We start from the raw sequence: 19,092 nt of genomic DNA on the forward strand, positions 1-19,092 counted from the left end.
GCCTTCACAAGCACAAGGGCATTTGTTATTGGAATATCTTACTTTTCATTCCTATTTCTATGAATTCACATTGAATTCATTAGTGGCAGATCAACAGTTATTGATAATTGCTCCAATTAATGTCACTCTGTCCTGGATCTTACGCTAATCCAGCCCAAATTCAGATCAGAACATGCAGTAAAACCTACTGCTGTGACATACAGATTCATAGTTTAGTTTATCATCTGGAGACACCTATTCCTACGATCCTGGACCTTTCCACTGTAGATCATTCACCAGGAGTTACCACTGTCCCCCTTGAGACAGAAAACAACAGTCACATAAATCCTTTTTCTTAGAAGTCTAGGTAGACTAAATGTATTACTCAGTTGCTGAATCCTACCAAGATCAAATACCGTGATTGGTTTATTCTGTATCTTGATGCAGCAATCAGGACCTGGCCAAGTGAAACAGATCTTTGTGGCAGATTTTATTCTACTTCTCTTGCACTAAAAATAACTAAATCATTGCCTCAATGATGCACTACTACTCACACATGGACAGGTCAAGGTGGTTCTACACAAGGCAAGTTGTTACTGGTGGGAGAGTGAAGCAATATGGATTGCTTGCATCTGTAGTTCATGTTGCTGTATTGAAGGAACATGTTTAAAACTGGTCTTGGACCAAACCAAGACACCAAGTACCAACACCAAAAAAAAACCCCAAAAACAAAACAGAGAAAAAACAAAACCTGTTCAGTTGTGTGTTGTTGAGTTTAAGTCTTCCCCAATTCCTAAGACTCCAAATTACAACCCAAAATTATTAAGCAACAAGGAGTTCTATGAACAGAATAGTAACCAAAAACCATACACAAGACGTGCTGCAAGGTCAGGCTGGATGGGGCTTTGAGCAAACTTGGTCTAGTGGAAGGTTCTCTGCCCATGGCAAGGGGTTGGAACTAGATGATGTTTAAGGTCCTTTCCAACCCAAACTACTCTGTGGTTCTCTGATCCTATTCTAAAGGACATACAGTAATACTATGACTTGGGAGTAGAGTGCTGTGTGAACTAAAGCTTTTCATTAAATTAGATCAAAAAGAGAAAAACAAATCCAATGACATGAGTACACAAGAGGTGCTATGCTGGTGACAAACCATTAAATAGCAAAATGTGTTCCTAAGTAGAACATTCACCCATTATTTTTATTATAGTACTACAAATATTTAATTTCATACTTTACATGAAGTACCCCATTATTAAGATCTTCAGTAAGATAATTTGCAAAGCAGCTCTTTTATGTAAAAGAAAAACTGAGTTTCCTTTTGTCCTGTTTGGGGTCCATTAAACAAATGCCATTTCTGCCTGACAAACTCCATTTACTTCTTGTGATTGGCATCTAAGTACCTCAGGGTATTTTTACACTCTTTTGCCTGGCATAGCAAGGCAAAATATTTAGTTGTCATGGATTTTTCCCAGTTAAGAAATTCCAGCTGGTGCCAACTGTTGCACTATCTTCTCCACTTGGCTACAGTGAACCACAGCAACTCCTCTTTAATGTCTATAGCAGCTTTCTGAAGAAAACCAGACCCATTTCAAAAAGTCTTCCCCCACGTTGTTTGTGACCTGTGACAAAGTTCCATCAACACTGAGTAACTATAATCACCACCAGCAAAACTGTCTTATTTCCCAAAATAAAGAAAAAAGCTTGTCTGTGCTAGAGTGGAAGGAAGCTAACAGGTATGAGGTGCACCTTTAGAAAATACCTACAGAAGCTGAAGATCAGTATAAAGATCATGCCTATCTACCACCTGCAAAGTGGACTTCTTCAAACCCCCAAACCACAGAGGAGAATAATTTAGATATGGCACCTAAGCAGAAAAATGTTTACTTACACACATTAATCAGGGCTTTTATTTTTAATGGTCAGAAAGACCTTTTGTAATTCTGAAAAGGCATATAGAAGAGGAATATAAACAGTGTGGAGGCAACAGAGAATCGGTTTTTGTCCCTCAAAGTTCAAGAAATATGAGACCTGATAACAGTGGGTGACCAGTTCTTGCATAAAACTTTGTACTATGTCACCACAGATAGTTTTGTTTTGATCATAAATTTAAAAGACAACTGAATTAAAAAAAAACCCAGCCTAAACAAAAGTAATCCTGCTATGGCTGTTCCATGCAAAAACATCACACATCACTCTGACTGTGGAAATCCCTGATCTGAAAGAAGTTGGACACAGAAAAAACTGAAGAATATGAAGCCTGGTTACTCTGATCTGACACTTGTCTGAAGGGTCACTGCCATTGTCACAGATGAGATGAAATGATATGTACATGTTTATGTCTATGCAGAGTTGAGTCTGTGAGGCTGGTAATTACTGTAACATTTCCCAAAGCAAGAACTCCATGACAAATAAGGGATAAAAAAGAAAAAACTCACAATGGGTGTTGAAAAGGCTACTCAATACCCTGCTAGAAGGCAAACAGTTGGCAACAGGCATGATATCCTATAGTGAATACATCAGATTGACTTTTCCTTGAAAAAAATCCAATAAAAGTTAAGGAAAGCAAAGAGAGCACTTAAAAGTGGTATGAATATTAAGCTTTTAACTTATCAATTAAATATTTCTATATGCTTATATGTAATAACGCAAATTTTATGATATTCTGAAAAGCATTTTTGATTTTCTGCAGTCTCCGTACTTGGAAATCAAGTTTTCCACATTTTTGCCTATAACTAATCAAAATTAATCGCCTTCTGCCACCTTGTGGACGATTCCAGATTAGCAGTTCTTAATTAACACCCCCAGGCTCACTAAGCTACATGAACAATGTATGTTATTCTTTTCTATCAGAAATTCTTTACCTAGGATGAATTTCACAGATCATTAGTTTGTCCCATTTTGGTGATTTCAGATGTAAAATTTCTAAGAGGAACACTTCATGAAGAACACTATTTTCATTTGATAAAGAGTGACACCTACTTTTCAAATTAGCTGTAAGGAATCCTTGGAAAACATATTAATCTTTATTTACTTAAATTGCAGTGTTTATTGTTAATGGTGTGACAGCAGTTCTATACTTCCTTTTTTCTCTGATAATTTCATGGGAAGTGTTGCTATTTCTGATAATTTCGTGGGAAGTGCTAATCAAAGCCCCACTGATGATGCTGAAAAGCTACCAATTTCTTATTGTACAAATCAGACACACAGCAACATAACAGCAATAATCTAAGACCAACTGTCCTTCACCTCATCCTCTTTAACACAATGATGAGGAACAGAAAAATCTAGAAGGAACTTTATGGACCTCCTGGAAGGAAAAGGAAGCAATGACCTGTTACATTCTCTGGTCAGAATATAAGCTCAGCAACCTAGGAAATAATGAGTTGCAGAAACAGTCCCACCTCAGCATTGGTCTGGGTGGAGGAGGTGGTTCATCAGGATCTTGACATCTTTTTGCTTTTTTGGTTACTTGCTTGTAAATATTACGAGAAGTCACTCCCAACCACAGTACTGTCGCAAGAGTGGAATAATGAAGAATTATCCCAACCTGAGAAGAAAAATATAAATGAATGCCTAAACATTTCCCTAATAAGTTAAAAAATTTATCATTTAACATGCATCTCACATAAAGCCTGAATTTTCACAAGCTCATTTCAAGTTAAGAAAAAGTCCTTTACTGTGACTGTTCTAAAGGCCAATTCATTGTGAAAAATAAAGAATGTTTTACAAACCCATCTTCATATCAGCTGAGTCTGTAAAGGCTACATAGCTGCAGCTGCCTCTAGTGGAAGGGAAACTTAACACACAAAGGAAAAAAACCAAACCAAAACCAAAAAGCATTATGGAGTATTAAGGTGAGGGATTAGAAACTCCTATGAATCACTGGATGAAAAAAAAACAAACCAAACCAGAACATTAAAAGAAGTTTCACTGATATCATTCCATACTGGGGACTGTCATTATACTGAAACACTGCAACTGAATTAAAGATGGCCAAATCTTAGAAGAACAAGTCACTACAAATGATGAGTCTCAATAAAGCTAGCGATGTTTGTCTAGCAAAAGCATGGTTCTCTGACCTTAAACACTTCTCTCTTCCTCTCTTTAGGGTATACTACCAAGCAACTGGAAGTAATTACTTTAATACCTACAGAAATCAGTTTTTGCATAACCAGTAAAGGCCACATAAAGGCCTATACATAATAATTCCATAGTAAGTTAGTCTCAAAAACAAAACTAATCAGTAAGGCTTGGATTTTGTGACAGCATTTTAAGAAAAAAAAAAATCTAGTTTTTGAGTGAGAAACTCGTTTTACCTCCATGGCTGATTGAAAATGCAGAGAAATCTCAAAAAAAACCCCTACTTTTTGTCTAAAATTTTACCTTCTGATAATATGCCCGTACTGTGCTGTTCTGCAGGTGGAAGAAGGGGTGCATACAGATGTAGGAGTATGAAACCAGTAACTGATTTTTTCAAGTGTTTGCCATGTTTACTTACTGCTTGGCAAATGCTGGCATTCCTGGTCTGAGTTATGCCTCCAATAAACATCACACATGTCAGGAAAATATGAAAGCTCAGGTTAACTAGCATATGCCAGCTTTTCACACTGATCCTGATCACACTGTTAAAAGGAAAAAATTAGACAAAGTAAAACAAAGCTACATTATTGTGTTTCATAAACTAGCAAGATACACTTGTGATAAATAAGCTGTAATTACTATGAATGATCATTTGACTACCACATACTTTGCAATCAAATAGAATCTGGTCTTCATCACAAGAAATTATAACAACCTCATATTAACTAGCTTTATACAACTATTTAAGGGCTGATTAAAAAATGTTAGCCTTCAAGCTTTCACATCAACAAAAATGTAAAGCTGAACAAATGAAGAGTTTGTTAAATTCTACCAGCATTCTTGAGTGGTCTCTTGTTTCATCCTGAAGCAAAAGTGAGATACATTGTTAAAAATATTAAAAAGAGATACATGGTTATGAGAGCTAAACTATCAAACTCAATAGCAGATGAAATGGCTACTTGCTTAACTGTTAGTTTGCATCAACAAACTTTGTAGGGAAAAACCTCAACCAAATGCAGATTGCCATATCAAGTTTCCATCAAAAAGAAAAAGTACGCATGAAACTAATTTTTCAGTTAAGTCTTGATTCATACCTGTGATGGTATATGTAACTGATTATGATCATCAACAGACACATTAGCAAAACCATGGCAGTGGCATAAATTACTGGATGCAGAAGATCAGCTGGCTGCGTATATAATTCAGCTCCCGTCAAGTCCTGACAACAACAACAAAATTAATGTTAGTTCACCATATCTATTCTTCTGAGGGCAGGGGACTGGCAGAGGAAACACAGGTAGTAAGAGGAACCTTTTAGGTGAAATACGATGTAATATGATCTGACTTTAAAGGTGATCAAACTTTGGGCAGGTAACTGGACCAAATGACACCCACATGTTCCTACCAGGCTGTTATTTTATGATTATTGTTTGACCAGAACAGATAGCTGAAAACGCAAATAGAATTCAACAGCTCTTCAGCGTAGTTCAAGTTTTCTGAAGCCACTCATCAAAATATTACTCAACAAATAAGCATGAAATGCAACCTTGAACTGTTAATGCATGGAAGTGTTTCAAGCATCTAAGGTGACTTTTTCACTTACTAATAAAGAGCAAAAAAAAGGAATTCTGTTTGAATGCAGCTACAATTTACTGGAGTTCCATTTCCATAATGGTAATGGACACTGGGACACCCTTCAGTCCATTCCAGCACAAAATAGGCTTTACCACTGATCACAGAATAGTTAGGGTTGCAAAGGACCTCACGATCATTCAGTTCCAAACCCCCCATCATAGGCAGCGACACCTAGCACTAGACCATGTCACTGAGGGCTCTGTCCCACCTGGTGTTGAACACTGCCAGGGATGGAACATTTATCACTTATTTGGGCAACCCATTTCAGTGCCTCACCACCCTCACAGTAAAGAATTTCTTCTTTATATCTAACCTGAACTTTCCCTGTTTAAGTTTGAACCCATTACCTCCTTGTCCTATACCAACAGTCCCTAATGAAGAGGTCCTCTCCAACATCATTGGTAGACCCCCTTCAGATACTGGAAGGCTGCTATGACACCTAACTCCAATCTTAGGCAAATCTGGTTTATGAAAAATATTTTTTCAGAACAGACAGGATACAGAAACTTCTCTCACCTATAATTGAGTAAGTCACTCTAAACCCTCTAGAGCTGGCAAAGTTTAAAAGCGTGCTGGTGGAAAGGAGAACAAATTTACCAATCATAAAGTACAAAATTAGGAAGAAGCCTCAGTCTGTTTTGAGAAAAAGCACAGTGATGTAAAATCTGTTGTTATAGTTTAAGATGGGTAATCTAATTTCATGGACAGAAGAAGAGCTCTTGAAACGAAGCCTGTAATTGGAGTCAGCAGTCTCTTCACCACTCCTTCAATTATTCTTTCATCAGAATATAAATTTGTTATTCCTAACTAACTCACCAACCTCATTTCAAACTAATTTAATCAGATTGTCAGTTTGGGTTTTATATACTTGGTTTTCTTTGGCACCTGGAAAAAAATTTTCGGGAAAGATCATGAGATATTATGCCTCAGGCAGTCAGTGTCATATGATTTCAACACTACTCATAGGTTGGTGGATATCCAGCCAGAGCTCCCTAGGAACTCACTGCTGTTACAAGCATGAGCAAATACATTATCACACAGTCAGTGAGTACTGAAGAACAGCAACTTACAGAATCATGGAATGGTTTGGGTTTGAAAAGACCTAAAGATCATCTAGTTCCAACCCCCTTTCCATGGGCAGGGATCCCTCACACTAAACCATGTCACCTATGTCAGACCAGTGCTCTGTCCAACCTCTGGCCTTGAACACTGCCAGAGATGGAGCACTTATCACTTCTTCGGGGAACCTGTTCCAGTGCCCCACCACCCTCACAGTAATGAACTTCTTCCTTATATCTAAGTTGAACTTCCCCTGTTTAAGTTTAAACTTAAACTTGTCCTATTGCTACAGTCCTTCTCCAGTATCCTTGTAGGCCTTTATAATATTTTGACTGCTGCTTCCAGATTAGTGACAAATAACAAGATGTATTGGTGTGAATGTTGAGAACAAGATCTACAAAATCACAAGACTTACAATAATCTTCTGAAACATCTGAGAAAACTCAGTATGCCTAGCCTAGCTAGCACAGGCCTTGACTCAATACCCACTAAATCAGTGGAATTCTTACTGATTGCACTAATTTTTAATCTGACCTACGAAAAGGAGTGAGGGAGCTAATAATGCTATTTCTAAGCTAAACTGACCCTACATAATGTTTCAGTAAAAAAAAAAAAATGACAGTAAAATAACAGTAGAGATGGCATTAAGAACAACACTGGGGCATTTACAGCCAACTAGCAGAGCTCTCTTCTCGACTGCCTGCGCTGTTTTTTTTCCTCTGTTACAGGCCTGTAATAATGAAACTTCAGCTGATCCTCCTGGTTGCCTCCTCTACTATTAAACAGTGGCTAAAATAATTTCCAAATTAAAACAAAATTTTACAACTGTATCTTCCCAAATCACTAGATTAGAAAACTAGGCACTCCGTTACAAGTTTCCTCCTGAGATGAGACCTATGTTCTGAAATGTCTGAAGACAGGTCAGTACATTACAGCCTGCTTTCTTCTATACATATACACACTAAAGTAGATCAAAAAAAGAGTGACATAACTCTGGTTAACTCATTCACCAACCAGCCAGGATGCATTGCATTCAGCTCTCTCCTGACACTACTGTTCATGTATCTGACATTAATGACAACTGTTGAATTAAAAGCCAAATGTCTAAAACAGAACCCAAAAGAATCTCTTATAAGCCTGGGGCCAAAACCCAGACTTTCATAACACTGTAAGATTTTATAAATGAACTAAGTTATTACGTCTTTTTTAATTACTATATGGATAGGCATGAAAACCTTTTTCAGCAGCCACTTAAGACATCTAGAGCTTTTGCAGTGTATTAACTGTGTGCAAGACAAATATTACAATGTTCTACTTCACCTACCCCCTCTACTCCAGCTCCTAGAGCCTAATTATTTTGGAAATCAGATAAATATTTAAGGAATACTAGTTTTTAGCAAGCATAGAATGAGAGCCACCCACAGAAAAGGAAGAAAGCTGCTACTTCTCTTTTTTTGATTTCTGATTGTCAATAGTTCTTTATATAACTCATAATAAGATACTGATATAATCTTACCATCTATTAATTTACAAGTACTCATTTACAGCAACAGACTATATATGCTTTTCATTTTATTTCCTCTAGAGGACAGAAATGTGACCAACTTAAAGCATAATCTCTTTAATGCATACTACACATACAAATGAAGTTTAATTCTGAATTTTAAAGAATGCTGTTATGTTTCAGAAAAGGATTATATATTTAAAAATATCAAAGACAGTAACTATAGGATTATAACAGCTTGAAGTAATTTAAAACAGTACCTTCAAAGGTAAAGTTGCTGCGTTCTTTTTTAAAGCCTGTCATGTAAAAATTTATTTCTGCTTAGCTTTTTTGTATTCTAATATTTAATTCTCTTAAGAGGAATATATTTGAAAATTTGGGTTACAAAACAAAAAAGTAGCTTCTAATGCACTGATTTTCATAAAGGAATCCTCTTTCTTCCACACACGATTACATGACAATATGTATTTAATTCCACAGAGAGCATATTAACTACAACATACCTCATACCAAATTAACACTTCACAATATTTCCTAAACCTCTTACTATTTCAGTCAGCTTCCTACTAGCCCACCATTTTTAGGTATCATATTTTATCATTTAGCATCTGTGGTGATGATTGACGAGCAGGATAGCAGATACCACCTGTAAAAAGGGAAGCTTCCCAGGCCAAATTCTGAAATTAAGAGCTCTGGGAACAGAGAGAGAATTAATCCTGCTTCATAACGGACACGCACGAAAAGAAGGTGTCTTGTCCCCTTCTTCTTTAACTATTGCTACATTTTAGAACTGGTTAACCATTTTACCAACATAGATTCTCTCCTTTTTCAATTGACATCTTCTGGTAACAGACTTCTACACTAGTGAATGAAAAGCTAATTTGCAGTGAAATAGTTATCTCTGCTTATAGATCACAGAAAAAAGAAACACTTTGGAAAACATCTGTCAACAAACAAAGCTAACAACTTAGAAAATCCTATCTTCTCTGTATTAGATTAAACTTTTTCAACTTTATTTTTAAACTGTCTTTATTAGACTTAAGTTCACAGAAGCCTATTTGATTAAGTAGCTCATTAAAATGGCTTCCTAAAACACAGTACTTTTCATTTGAAAATTCTTTTGTGCCTAGTATATTCAGCAATTAAGTGTATTTTAACAGATTTCTATTTAAACCTCATCTTACATCAACATTTGTATCAATGCAAGCAAAACCTGAACATTTCTTATGCCCAGTTTTGTGAAATGAAACACTGGAAAGCTCATTTCCTTTCATTCAAGGAAAAAACAAAACCAGAACTGTATTTTGAATATTTTTAAGTTCCAGAAAGAGACACGTAATTCTAACTGTCATACCATTAAAACAGCATAGTTGCTGAGGGAGTAGCACTGAATGGTGGTAATGTTTTCATCGGACAGAAGAATGCGACAACCATCAGATTTCCATCCCCCTTGTCCGTTAAGTAGATCAAAGTCCCACTGAGCTGCAACAGCATCTGCTCCATGTGCAATGCGCCGCAGTGTCACATTTATAGGAACGTGGTGACTGGCTAGGTTTAAACCATCTGTTACGAAAGAAATGCATTTGCATGTAAATTTCTCAACACATAGCACATGAGATCCTAAAACCCTTTTATAAGATCTACAGTAGCTGAAACAAAGAGGTCAAAAATGTTTCCTACTTTTTAAAAATTATAAAACAGTAATAATAAAAGACAAACCTATCTTGGTAAGAATAACTGGTGTTACAACCGTACGGCGTTTCCCATCGTCAGCCAGATTTGTGGAATTTCCTGTTGCTGGAAAAAGCTTTCCATTGCGAAATGCAATAAGCTGAAGCTTGCAGACAGATTCATCTGCTGGTCTGATTTCTCTTTTTTGCTTCTGGGCGAAGAGGGAAGCTGGCAACTGGATAGAGGCCTCTACAACTGTGTTCTAAAAATAAACAGATTTTATGTTTTAAGAGAAAGTGAAATTCTTTGTAGAGATTAAATTAACAACTCCTCCAACTGCATTTAGCAGGCTATGTGTTGTGACAAACCTATCTGACAATGCTTCCAAGTAATCCACAATAAAATTATTGAATCAGGTTACTGAACTCTTAACAGTTTTTAAGAAAGAAAAAGAAATTAAATTAAATCTGCAGTTACCTTACTTATTAACTTCAACTTTACTCTCTGTAACATCAGCAAAGTATTACCAGTTTTCCCAATCAGACTACTGGCAACTAAAAGCAGCTACCAAGACAAGCAAAGAGAAATGCTGTAACTGTGCATTAATACCATTTGAAATTAAATGCTGTATACAAACAGGTTTTGACAATCTGTATATAAATTATACTTGGGTAGAGAAGCATGCATGTAATTTCATAGAATTACATAAATGTAATTTCAAATATACACCCGACAGTGAAATTCAAGCAAATTAAGTGATAAAAGCAAGCCAGCATGTTAGGGAGTGTAACTGAAAGATTACCTTTACAGAATATGAGGAAGTGTTTCTATTCTATACCCAGCCACAAATACATATGCATGTGTGTGTGTATATGCTCACACACATTCAAGTAAAATTAACTTTTTAGTTTAATTTTCTACTTCATACTTAATTACAGCATCACTCTGAGCAGAATACTTCAAATACTAAAGGAGACTGGTAATATTTCATTTAATATGTAATGAAGGTGAAAACACAGCAAAATAAAGCCAAATATTATTATGACCTAGGGAGCACTTCAATTTCCGTACTTAATGAAATGGTCTGAAAGTATCTCTCAACTTAGTAAGTTTTAATAAAGGAAGCCACACCTGCTCATTAGAAATCCTGTCCATTAAAAAATATTCTATAATCAAGCCTTATTATCCTTTGTCACTTTAATTATCTCTTGTCATAGTCATTCTGGATTATGTAAAATGCTACTTTAACATTAGAAATAAATAATATAAGCTTGCTTTCCAAATGACTCATACTTAAGATATTTTTCCAGAGTCAGTAGGGAAACAATGAGTATACTACCTTTAAAGCCAGACTTGACAGTGTATTTGAAACGTTGCACTTAAAGCTTAATTGTTTATCCAGATTTCCATCTGGATCTCTTCTCCCATAATCATTGAGTCCTGTACGGTCTGATGTAGCCACTTTCTGAAACACAGTGCATGTCATCCCAGTGAAACCAGCAGCCTTTATTATGTAAGCCTCAAGAGCAATATTTGGAGAATACTGTGACGACAAAAAAAAAATTAATAAAATCAAACATTAAATAATTTTACATATCACAGGAATAATAATAATAATCTTAAAAGGGATTCGCTGCCTTAACGAAATAACCCCCCCCCTCCAAACAAAACAAAAATCACCCAGAAAACTTTATCTGGCAGAGATAAATCTGTTTGGAGTATTTCTCTTCTCTCTACAGAAATAGTAGGCATTTCAGATAATGCCAACATCTATTAAGAAAAATAAAAAGCTATTGAAACTCAAGAGGCAGCAAAATGTCTTCTAAATAAATAAATTTATACTTACAGTAGAATAAACTTGAGCTCCATTTGCAAGTCGATACATAGCAATTTTCTGTAGACACTGTACAATTCTAGTGCAAGCCTTGGCTTCCCTTTGTGCCATCCACAGTACACGCTCATCAGCTAACATAATGTTACTTGCTATGTCCACCATCACGTCACCGAGCTAGCAGAGAAGCAAAATAAAACTATTTTATATCTCCGAAAGTATTCATCAGGTAGGATCATTATCAGAAAATTCAAAGTGACTCATCAGCACAAAAAACAAAAGGAAATTGGTTGTTCCTATTTCAATCACCTGCTTGTCACATTGAGATATTGAAATTCTGTTGACTCAAGCATTTACCTTCTTTCAAGAAAAATTTGATGCCAATATAATTTTTCTGTTTATATAATACTTAGAAAACAAAAATGCAAGAAATAAAGGTATTTCATTAAAAGCAGAGTGTAATGCTCCATATTCTACTGTAATAATTACTTAAAAGGACTACTTATAATCTACTTTAGGAGTTATATTTATTAAAATAAAATTAAATTAAAATAAAAAATAAACTATAAGTCAACAGTAAAGCAGTTTGCATGTACAGGGGAAGATAAGAAAAGAGTAATATAGGCAAAGATGAGGATGCAATCCTGCTTTTTCCTCTTTTTGGTATGTCTGCCTTTTCTTTTACTGCTTCCTTACTTGCCTTCATTTTTGCATGACCTGTTTTAGGTCACAGGTTGTACATGAGACAACAAATACCTGTTGACACCAGAGCTGCTTTCAAGCCACCAATTTTGTTGCTGTACGTTTATGCTCACAAGTCCTACCCTGTCTTCTGTATGACAGACAAACTATAAAGGAAATTTATTTAGGCCACAACTCCACCAAAATTAACAAGCACCTGCATTGACAACACTGGCCTTCACTGGATTTTCATGACATTTAAGAAACAGTGGCAAATACTGGACCAAAAGGGAAGGTGCACGTATTTTCTAATTGAATTGACTGAAATGCAATTCACAGTGACTAAATTCAGGGACTGTGATTTTCTGCTTAAAGAGAAACAGGGTGGGGCATGGAAGACAACTCCATTGCCATCCAGATCAGTTTCTTTTTAGAGTATTACTTATAAGGACAGAATACAGTCAGTTGTTGTGATTTTTACATCTTTAAAGATAAAGGCAAGAAATAAATATAAAAATATTTCCTGTTTTAGGAACTGCCTCTTGTAAGGACAGAAACTACAGTCAGTAAACATTCTCAACAGCTAACGGAGCCTCAAAGAACATTTGCAGGTTGTAGCCCTTTAAATTCTCAAGAACAAATAAAATTTCAATTAATTGAAGATGTTTATTATGATATAATGACCTAAAAAGTGGTAACATGTTTTACACATCAACAAATGGTGGGTTTACAATAAAGTATCAGTATTAAGATCCTGAAGTCACAGGACTCAAGTTTTTTCATACTGTTAAAAAAAAAATCTTTTAATTTCTTCCCTGGCTTATCAAGGTACAGACAAGCTTTTTGCCAACTCTATTCTAACTTAAGACTATCTGTCAAGAACTTCCTGAACATTTGTCTTCAGTTTGCTGCTTCTGACATGCAAAAGCTATTAAATTAAGCTTTCTATAAATTATAGTATTTCTCTTAAAAGTATATCCACTGTAACACAAACTAAAGAACAGTAGCATGGTATGTGAATACAATAACAAGAAAAAGTTTGCAGAGCAATACCCTAATAACTATGTCTTATTATAGATCCTAAAAAATTACATGAAATGGTATTCACATTCCCTGAATATACCAGCAAAGCAAAGGCTGACTTCAAATCAAACCAATTAAGACCAACTTTAACTACCTAAGAATTTTTTCCTATCACCTATATACCTTCAGACATGGCAATGTAATGCCAGACCATGTCACTCTACAGCCAACAAATCAGAGCCAAGAATATCCCTGTAATGTAACAAATCATGTAGCAATCTAAAACATGTTTCTATTTTCAACTGGGTACAAAACCAGCCATTTAATTAACTGCTTGTATAATTCCAAAATACACCAAAACATCCAAGCTATGACTGTAAAAAGGAAGTTTTGGCTTGACAATTCTCCAAGGAGTTCTGCAAAGAATCTGGATTCAGCATTTATGGTTTGCTGGGGACAGACAGGAAAAATTTGGTTGGGTTTTGTACGGGTTGTTTTTTTTTTTTCGGTTGGTTGGTTGTGGGGTGGTTTGGTTTTGGTTTGTTTTTTTGTTTTCTTTTTTTTTTCTTTAGTTATTTTGTTTTGAGTTCTTTTGGTTTTTTTTTTGCACAAATTTAAAATTGAGGTATTGTGGTCTCCAAGTTCCCAACATGCACTGTACAGTGAGATCAATACAACCTCTGTTCAGCAGTGAAACAGAGTTCCTACCCACAAGTGGTACAACCACTTGCATTTTTCTCCCCAACAATGAGCATTCTCTAAGATTTTATTTTAATGTCTTATATCCTGCAAGATAGAGGAATACTGAAAACCTTAGAGATACAGCTCAATACTGAATAAAGACAGCCTACCGTGGTGGGAGGGGAGAACATAAGTCTTGTTTTATTCATTATTGAGAGGATCTCTGAGGCTTTCATTACTTGTATTTTTATTAGATAAGAACACATCAATGAAAACCTGTGTGACCCACTCCATATTAAATAAAAACAGACTTACTGTACCTATCTCCCTGCTCCAGTGCTGACCAGAGGTGTTACTCACATTACAGGTCCAGTGAATGCTGGATCATCTCAGTACGAGTGCGAAGTCTGTGACCATGGGTCAGCAACTTCAGGGACCTACTAAACAAACAAAAACATGGAATAGAATCTGATAATCCACTAACTCAGTGCCTGCATTTAATGTTGAGAAGGTTTCACTGCTCAGAATACTTTAGGACAAACACTTTGATTATCCTTAAAGTGATGGCAAATTATCCAGTTACCTCTTTATATTTTTCAGCAAATCTTCCAAATTTCTCTATCATTTCAGCCACAAAAATAACATCCATCTTATCAGAAAAATTTGCTGCTTCAACAGTGTAAGCCAAGAGCTGTCTTGCTGTTGCCACTGCATTAGTAAGGTTGAGCGGCATCTACATAGAGAACAAACAATCATTTTGTAGAAGTGAAAAGTGCAAGATAGAGGCAACAATTCAGTAATTAATAAGCATTTTCCCTGAAGAGGACGGCAATTCCCACCGGGATCACAGTGCTTTAGCCAGGGACTACCACTTCATCTGTTGGCAAAAATACTTCCTACAAACCAAGGAACCAGCACTTGTACCAGCACCCAAAAACTGGGTTTTGTCCTGTTGCCCTAGTAGGGAGAAAGGTGTTGCACCAAGAAAAGGAAAGGGGGAAACCATTACTGTAAAGTGCTTATTTTCCTTTTTACGCAAGCCTAGGCAAGAGAACACAAAGCTCCTAAAATACATTTTATAGCAACAAAAACCAAAAGACATTCAAGCACACCACTGCTGGAGCATTCACTCTTGATTCTGTAATTACAGAAAGCATTTGGGATACACACATACAAACACAACCCAAACAAGATAGATCCTCTTTATGACAAAGCTCATTATTTCATTCCTGAAACAAGCACCATGCTGGAAAATTGTTCACTAAATAGTGTACAACATCAACATGACTGAGCCAGCAGGGACCAAAAATGGGATATTTCACATAGGACAGTTGAAAACTGCGTGAATGTTATCAGCTCATGTTCAGATGCTGCTTATCCATGATAATCCAAAACAGAGTAGTTCCATCCCTCCGTTTTCTGGTGTACAGACATCTCGTCTGTCCTACCAAATTTGTAATGTACCACATAAGCACAACTATGTATTTGTTCCTGCTAGTCTTAGCACTTGTATGTAGATTTGAATGCAATTAACAGATTTTTTTCCCCCAAAGCACTAAAAGTCATGCATATAAAGAGTAAATAAAGTTCAAAGTCATAACACACACTTTGAACAAAGTAAACTTTCATATTCAGATATTCTGTATAATTTCTTTGAACTTTTTTTTTTAACATTTCCTTTCACCTAAAACTTTATCTGTATGATACTGTCCTGGGTTCAACAGTAGCCGTCATTTTTTTTTCCTTCTCAGTAGCTGGTGCACTGCTGTGTTTTTGACTTTTGGCCTGGGAACAGAGCTGGTAACACCAATGTTTTTAGTTACTGCTCAAGTGTTTAGACTTGCCTTAGGACTTTGTGAGTCTCATGCTCCGCAGGGAGGAGGGGAAGCTGGGAGGAAGCAAAGACAGGACACTGGACCCAAACTAGCCAAAGAGGTATTCCATACCACAGCACGTCATGCCCAGGAGGTAACTGGGAGTTACCCGGAAGGGCCCGTTTCGGCAGGTGGTATCATATCCTCTCCCCTTGTTATTTCCCTTATTATTATTATTGGTGATAGCAGTAGTGGTTTGTGTTATACTTTAGTTACTGGACTGTTCTTATCTCAACCCATGGGAGTTATATTCTTTCAATTCTCCTCCCCATCCCTCCTGCAGCAGGGGGGATGGGACAGGACTAGAAACTGTGTGGCTGACTGGGTTTAAACCATGACAGATACACAAACAAGAACAGTGAAATGTAAGTGTTCTTACATAACTACTACAAAGGTTTCACTCTACTTTAAACTTAGATCTCTATTTCATTTAAATTACTTGGCAGAGTTCTAATTTTCAGAACAGTTCAACTACCTTTGTGCTCAAAGGTGTTAAAGGTGCTTATAATGCTACTATTTTTATTATTAGTCTCAAAGAGACAATAAATTTCTCTGCAGAATACGGTTAAAAATTCTGGGCATATTACATGTAAAAATGAAGGGTCTAATGAGTAAAAACAACTAAAATAGAAGCATGCCACTTATTCCTTGAAAATACAAAAATAAACCTATATTTCAGTGTAAAACCACTGTGTGCATGTATTTTTAATGACTACTTCACACATAGAAATTATACTTCAGCTCTTTCCGAAGATACTGATCTGACCCTCACATTTTAAACTTTTTAAGTTGGCAACATTCTTTCACAACCTGATAAATGCTGGCTAGACAAAAGCAGTTAAGCCAGACTGAAGTAATCCAGGCTCTTGAGCAGTTGTGACTCTACAGGACACAGCCAGGAGCAGTTATATGGCCTGCCGATAAAATTGCCAGGTGAGGAAAAAGCAAACCAGCAGCAGCGAAGTTCTCAATAAGCAAACACTCAACTCTTGCAGTCTCCTGCAAAGGGATGCCCAGCATTATCGCCCAGCATTATCTCCCACCTGCTAATCAATCATTTTGCACTACCACCCTCCATTTCAGCCCTGAAGTATCTTTCTTGCGACCAAGCCACAGCATGCCCATCTAGTGCCTGGAATATAAAGCAGCAGAGAACAGTTATGTCAATCCCTAAGTTTGTCTTGGACCAAAACAGTTAGTCCTTTCCCTTTCCCCCTCTCTCCCATACTTTCGATCTTCCTTACACCACTGCTCATTGGTCTTCAGGGAATCAGAGCATGAAGATAAAAAGCTATGCCTGCATTAGTAAGTAACAATACAGAGGAAGCAAGTCAGCAACAACCTATCTACACAATATGCAGTATAATGCTTTTGCCTCAAACTAGATATAGCCCAAGCCACTAGATATCAAGACCTCACTACATGTATAAATCAGAGAAATACAAGCACAAATATCGGTTCAGATCCAGATTGTCTCAGACAGGACATATGGCACTTCTGATAGTGTGAAGTTTTCTCTGAAAGTATGTGAACTCACACCCTGATCACACTCAGTAATCCTATCCTGAGATCAGATGAGCACCAGAACTTATGTTAAATATGGGCAGTGCTACCAACATCAAATCAAGTGGCATGGCTGTATTAGTAAAAACCAAACAAACCAAATTCAATAAACAAACAAAAAACCCAAAACACAACAAAACCCCAAAAAATATAAAAGACACACTATACCAAAAAACATTCTCACATCTCTGCAGTTTTACCAGTTGCACTGATGCTAGTGATCTGACAGTGTGCAGTGGAAATCATCAAGCTTAAAGCAGAGGCTCAAAACTTCGTGGATTATTATACAATACAGCACCTATACATACAAGGCTGGATACATCACTGTAGAAAAGCATTTGTGAAAGTATGAGTTAACTAGACATGAGCCTCGAAAGGAATTTGGAGACAAGAAACTTTGTTTCATACCTACATTTAAAATCAAGAATACCCTCTTGCATCCTGGTAAGTACTACCAGATTACAGTACCTAGTTAATACTACTTTCACTAGTTAACTCTCATTGCCCACACTGAGTCTATTAGAGTTTTGCAACAACAGAGGCAGAGTTTGACTATTCTCTGTTATTATAATGGAAATAGCTGCTCTACCTTACAACTTCAGTCTGCCTTATTTCTTTGCAGCATATGGTCAGGACAGGGCACACAGTTGAGAAAACCAATCATGACAAGTACCATTCTCCCATGCTTTACACAAGTACACCAAAGAGTAAAATTTTCTTTGCACTTTCAATCTAGGGGCACTCAAAACAGATATTAAACCAAGCTCTTAACATAACCCTACAAAGTTGTATTCAGAGCCATGTATTCATCATAATTTACCTACACCACCAGCATTACCAGTTTAAAAAAAAATCAGAGAAACAGACTTCAGAGTTTTTATTTTCATTAAAGAATTAGATTTTCTAGAAATGCAAAAATTACCTGATTGAACATATAAAGAACTCGAGTCACATCATTTGCATACTGGCACCTGGAGTAGTCCTCTTCGGCCCAGTACCCTCCCCTGTCACATCTGCGCCAGGCTCTTCTCTCATCTTGTGAGTTGCCAGGATATATCCCACTGCCAGCAGAATACCGTGTGCACAGCAGGTATGCTGTGATGCCTGCCAATGTTCTAGGCCACCTGGGGAGGCAAAAAAAAAAAAAATTAGACAAATTTACATGACAAGTAAATAAAAGGATTAAGCACCACAATGTGAAATAAAGATAATAATGAGACACTCAAAACTAAGCATCTCTAAAGTATTTAAAGGGCCACCTTGGCTCACATTCAGTATTTTCAAGCTGTTCATATTTGTATACTATTAACAAAATGAGTTCTAATGCTAGCATGCTTTTTTTCATTCTTTTATGAGGTTGCAGGTGGAGAGAAGGTGCTTATAGGATTACTAAAAATAGTTCACCTTTTTATAAGAAACCTTGCCTACTTCATGAAAAAATCCGTATTAACACTATAAAACCAGTTAAACACATAGTAAAGCCCTGCAAGCTTTCTACTTGTCCTCTT

At 36.5% G+C, this 19,092-nt stretch overlaps 1 protein-coding gene across 3 annotated transcripts in view; it reads right to left on the minus strand.

Annotated features, from left to right (window-relative positions):
- The window catches only part of ADGRA3 (adhesion G protein-coupled receptor A3), a 55,899-nt gene that overhangs the window by 2,376 nt on the left and 34,431 nt on the right, over positions 1-19,092 (minus strand). The window contains exons 9-17 of one of the 3 annotated variants that reach the window (XM_034064655.1): positions 18,507-18,708; positions 14,731-14,880; positions 11,778-11,939; positions 11,271-11,396; positions 9,980-10,193; positions 9,615-9,823; positions 5,157-5,281; positions 4,481-4,604; positions 3,384-3,529 (exon numbers count right to left, since the gene is read on the minus strand). In XM_034064655.1, the coding sequence (XP_033920546.1) occupies positions 3,384-3,529; positions 4,481-4,604; positions 5,157-5,281; positions 9,615-9,823; positions 9,980-10,193; positions 11,271-11,396; positions 11,778-11,939; positions 14,731-14,880; positions 18,507-18,708 (1,458 nt within the window). Of the gene's footprint in view, positions 1-3,383; positions 3,530-4,480; positions 4,605-5,156; positions 5,282-9,614; positions 9,824-9,979; positions 10,194-11,270; positions 11,475-11,777; positions 11,940-14,730; positions 14,881-18,506; positions 18,709-19,092 lie in introns of all 3 variants that reach the window. The other 2 variants (XM_005148550.3, XM_034064656.1) reach the window with 2 other exon arrangements.

The sequence above is a fragment of the Melopsittacus undulatus genome, chromosome 7 (assembly GCF_012275295.1).
Source record: "Melopsittacus undulatus isolate bMelUnd1 chromosome 7, bMelUnd1.mat.Z, whole genome shotgun sequence".
Classification (NCBI taxonomy): domain Eukaryota; kingdom Metazoa; phylum Chordata; class Aves; order Psittaciformes; family Psittaculidae; genus Melopsittacus; species Melopsittacus undulatus.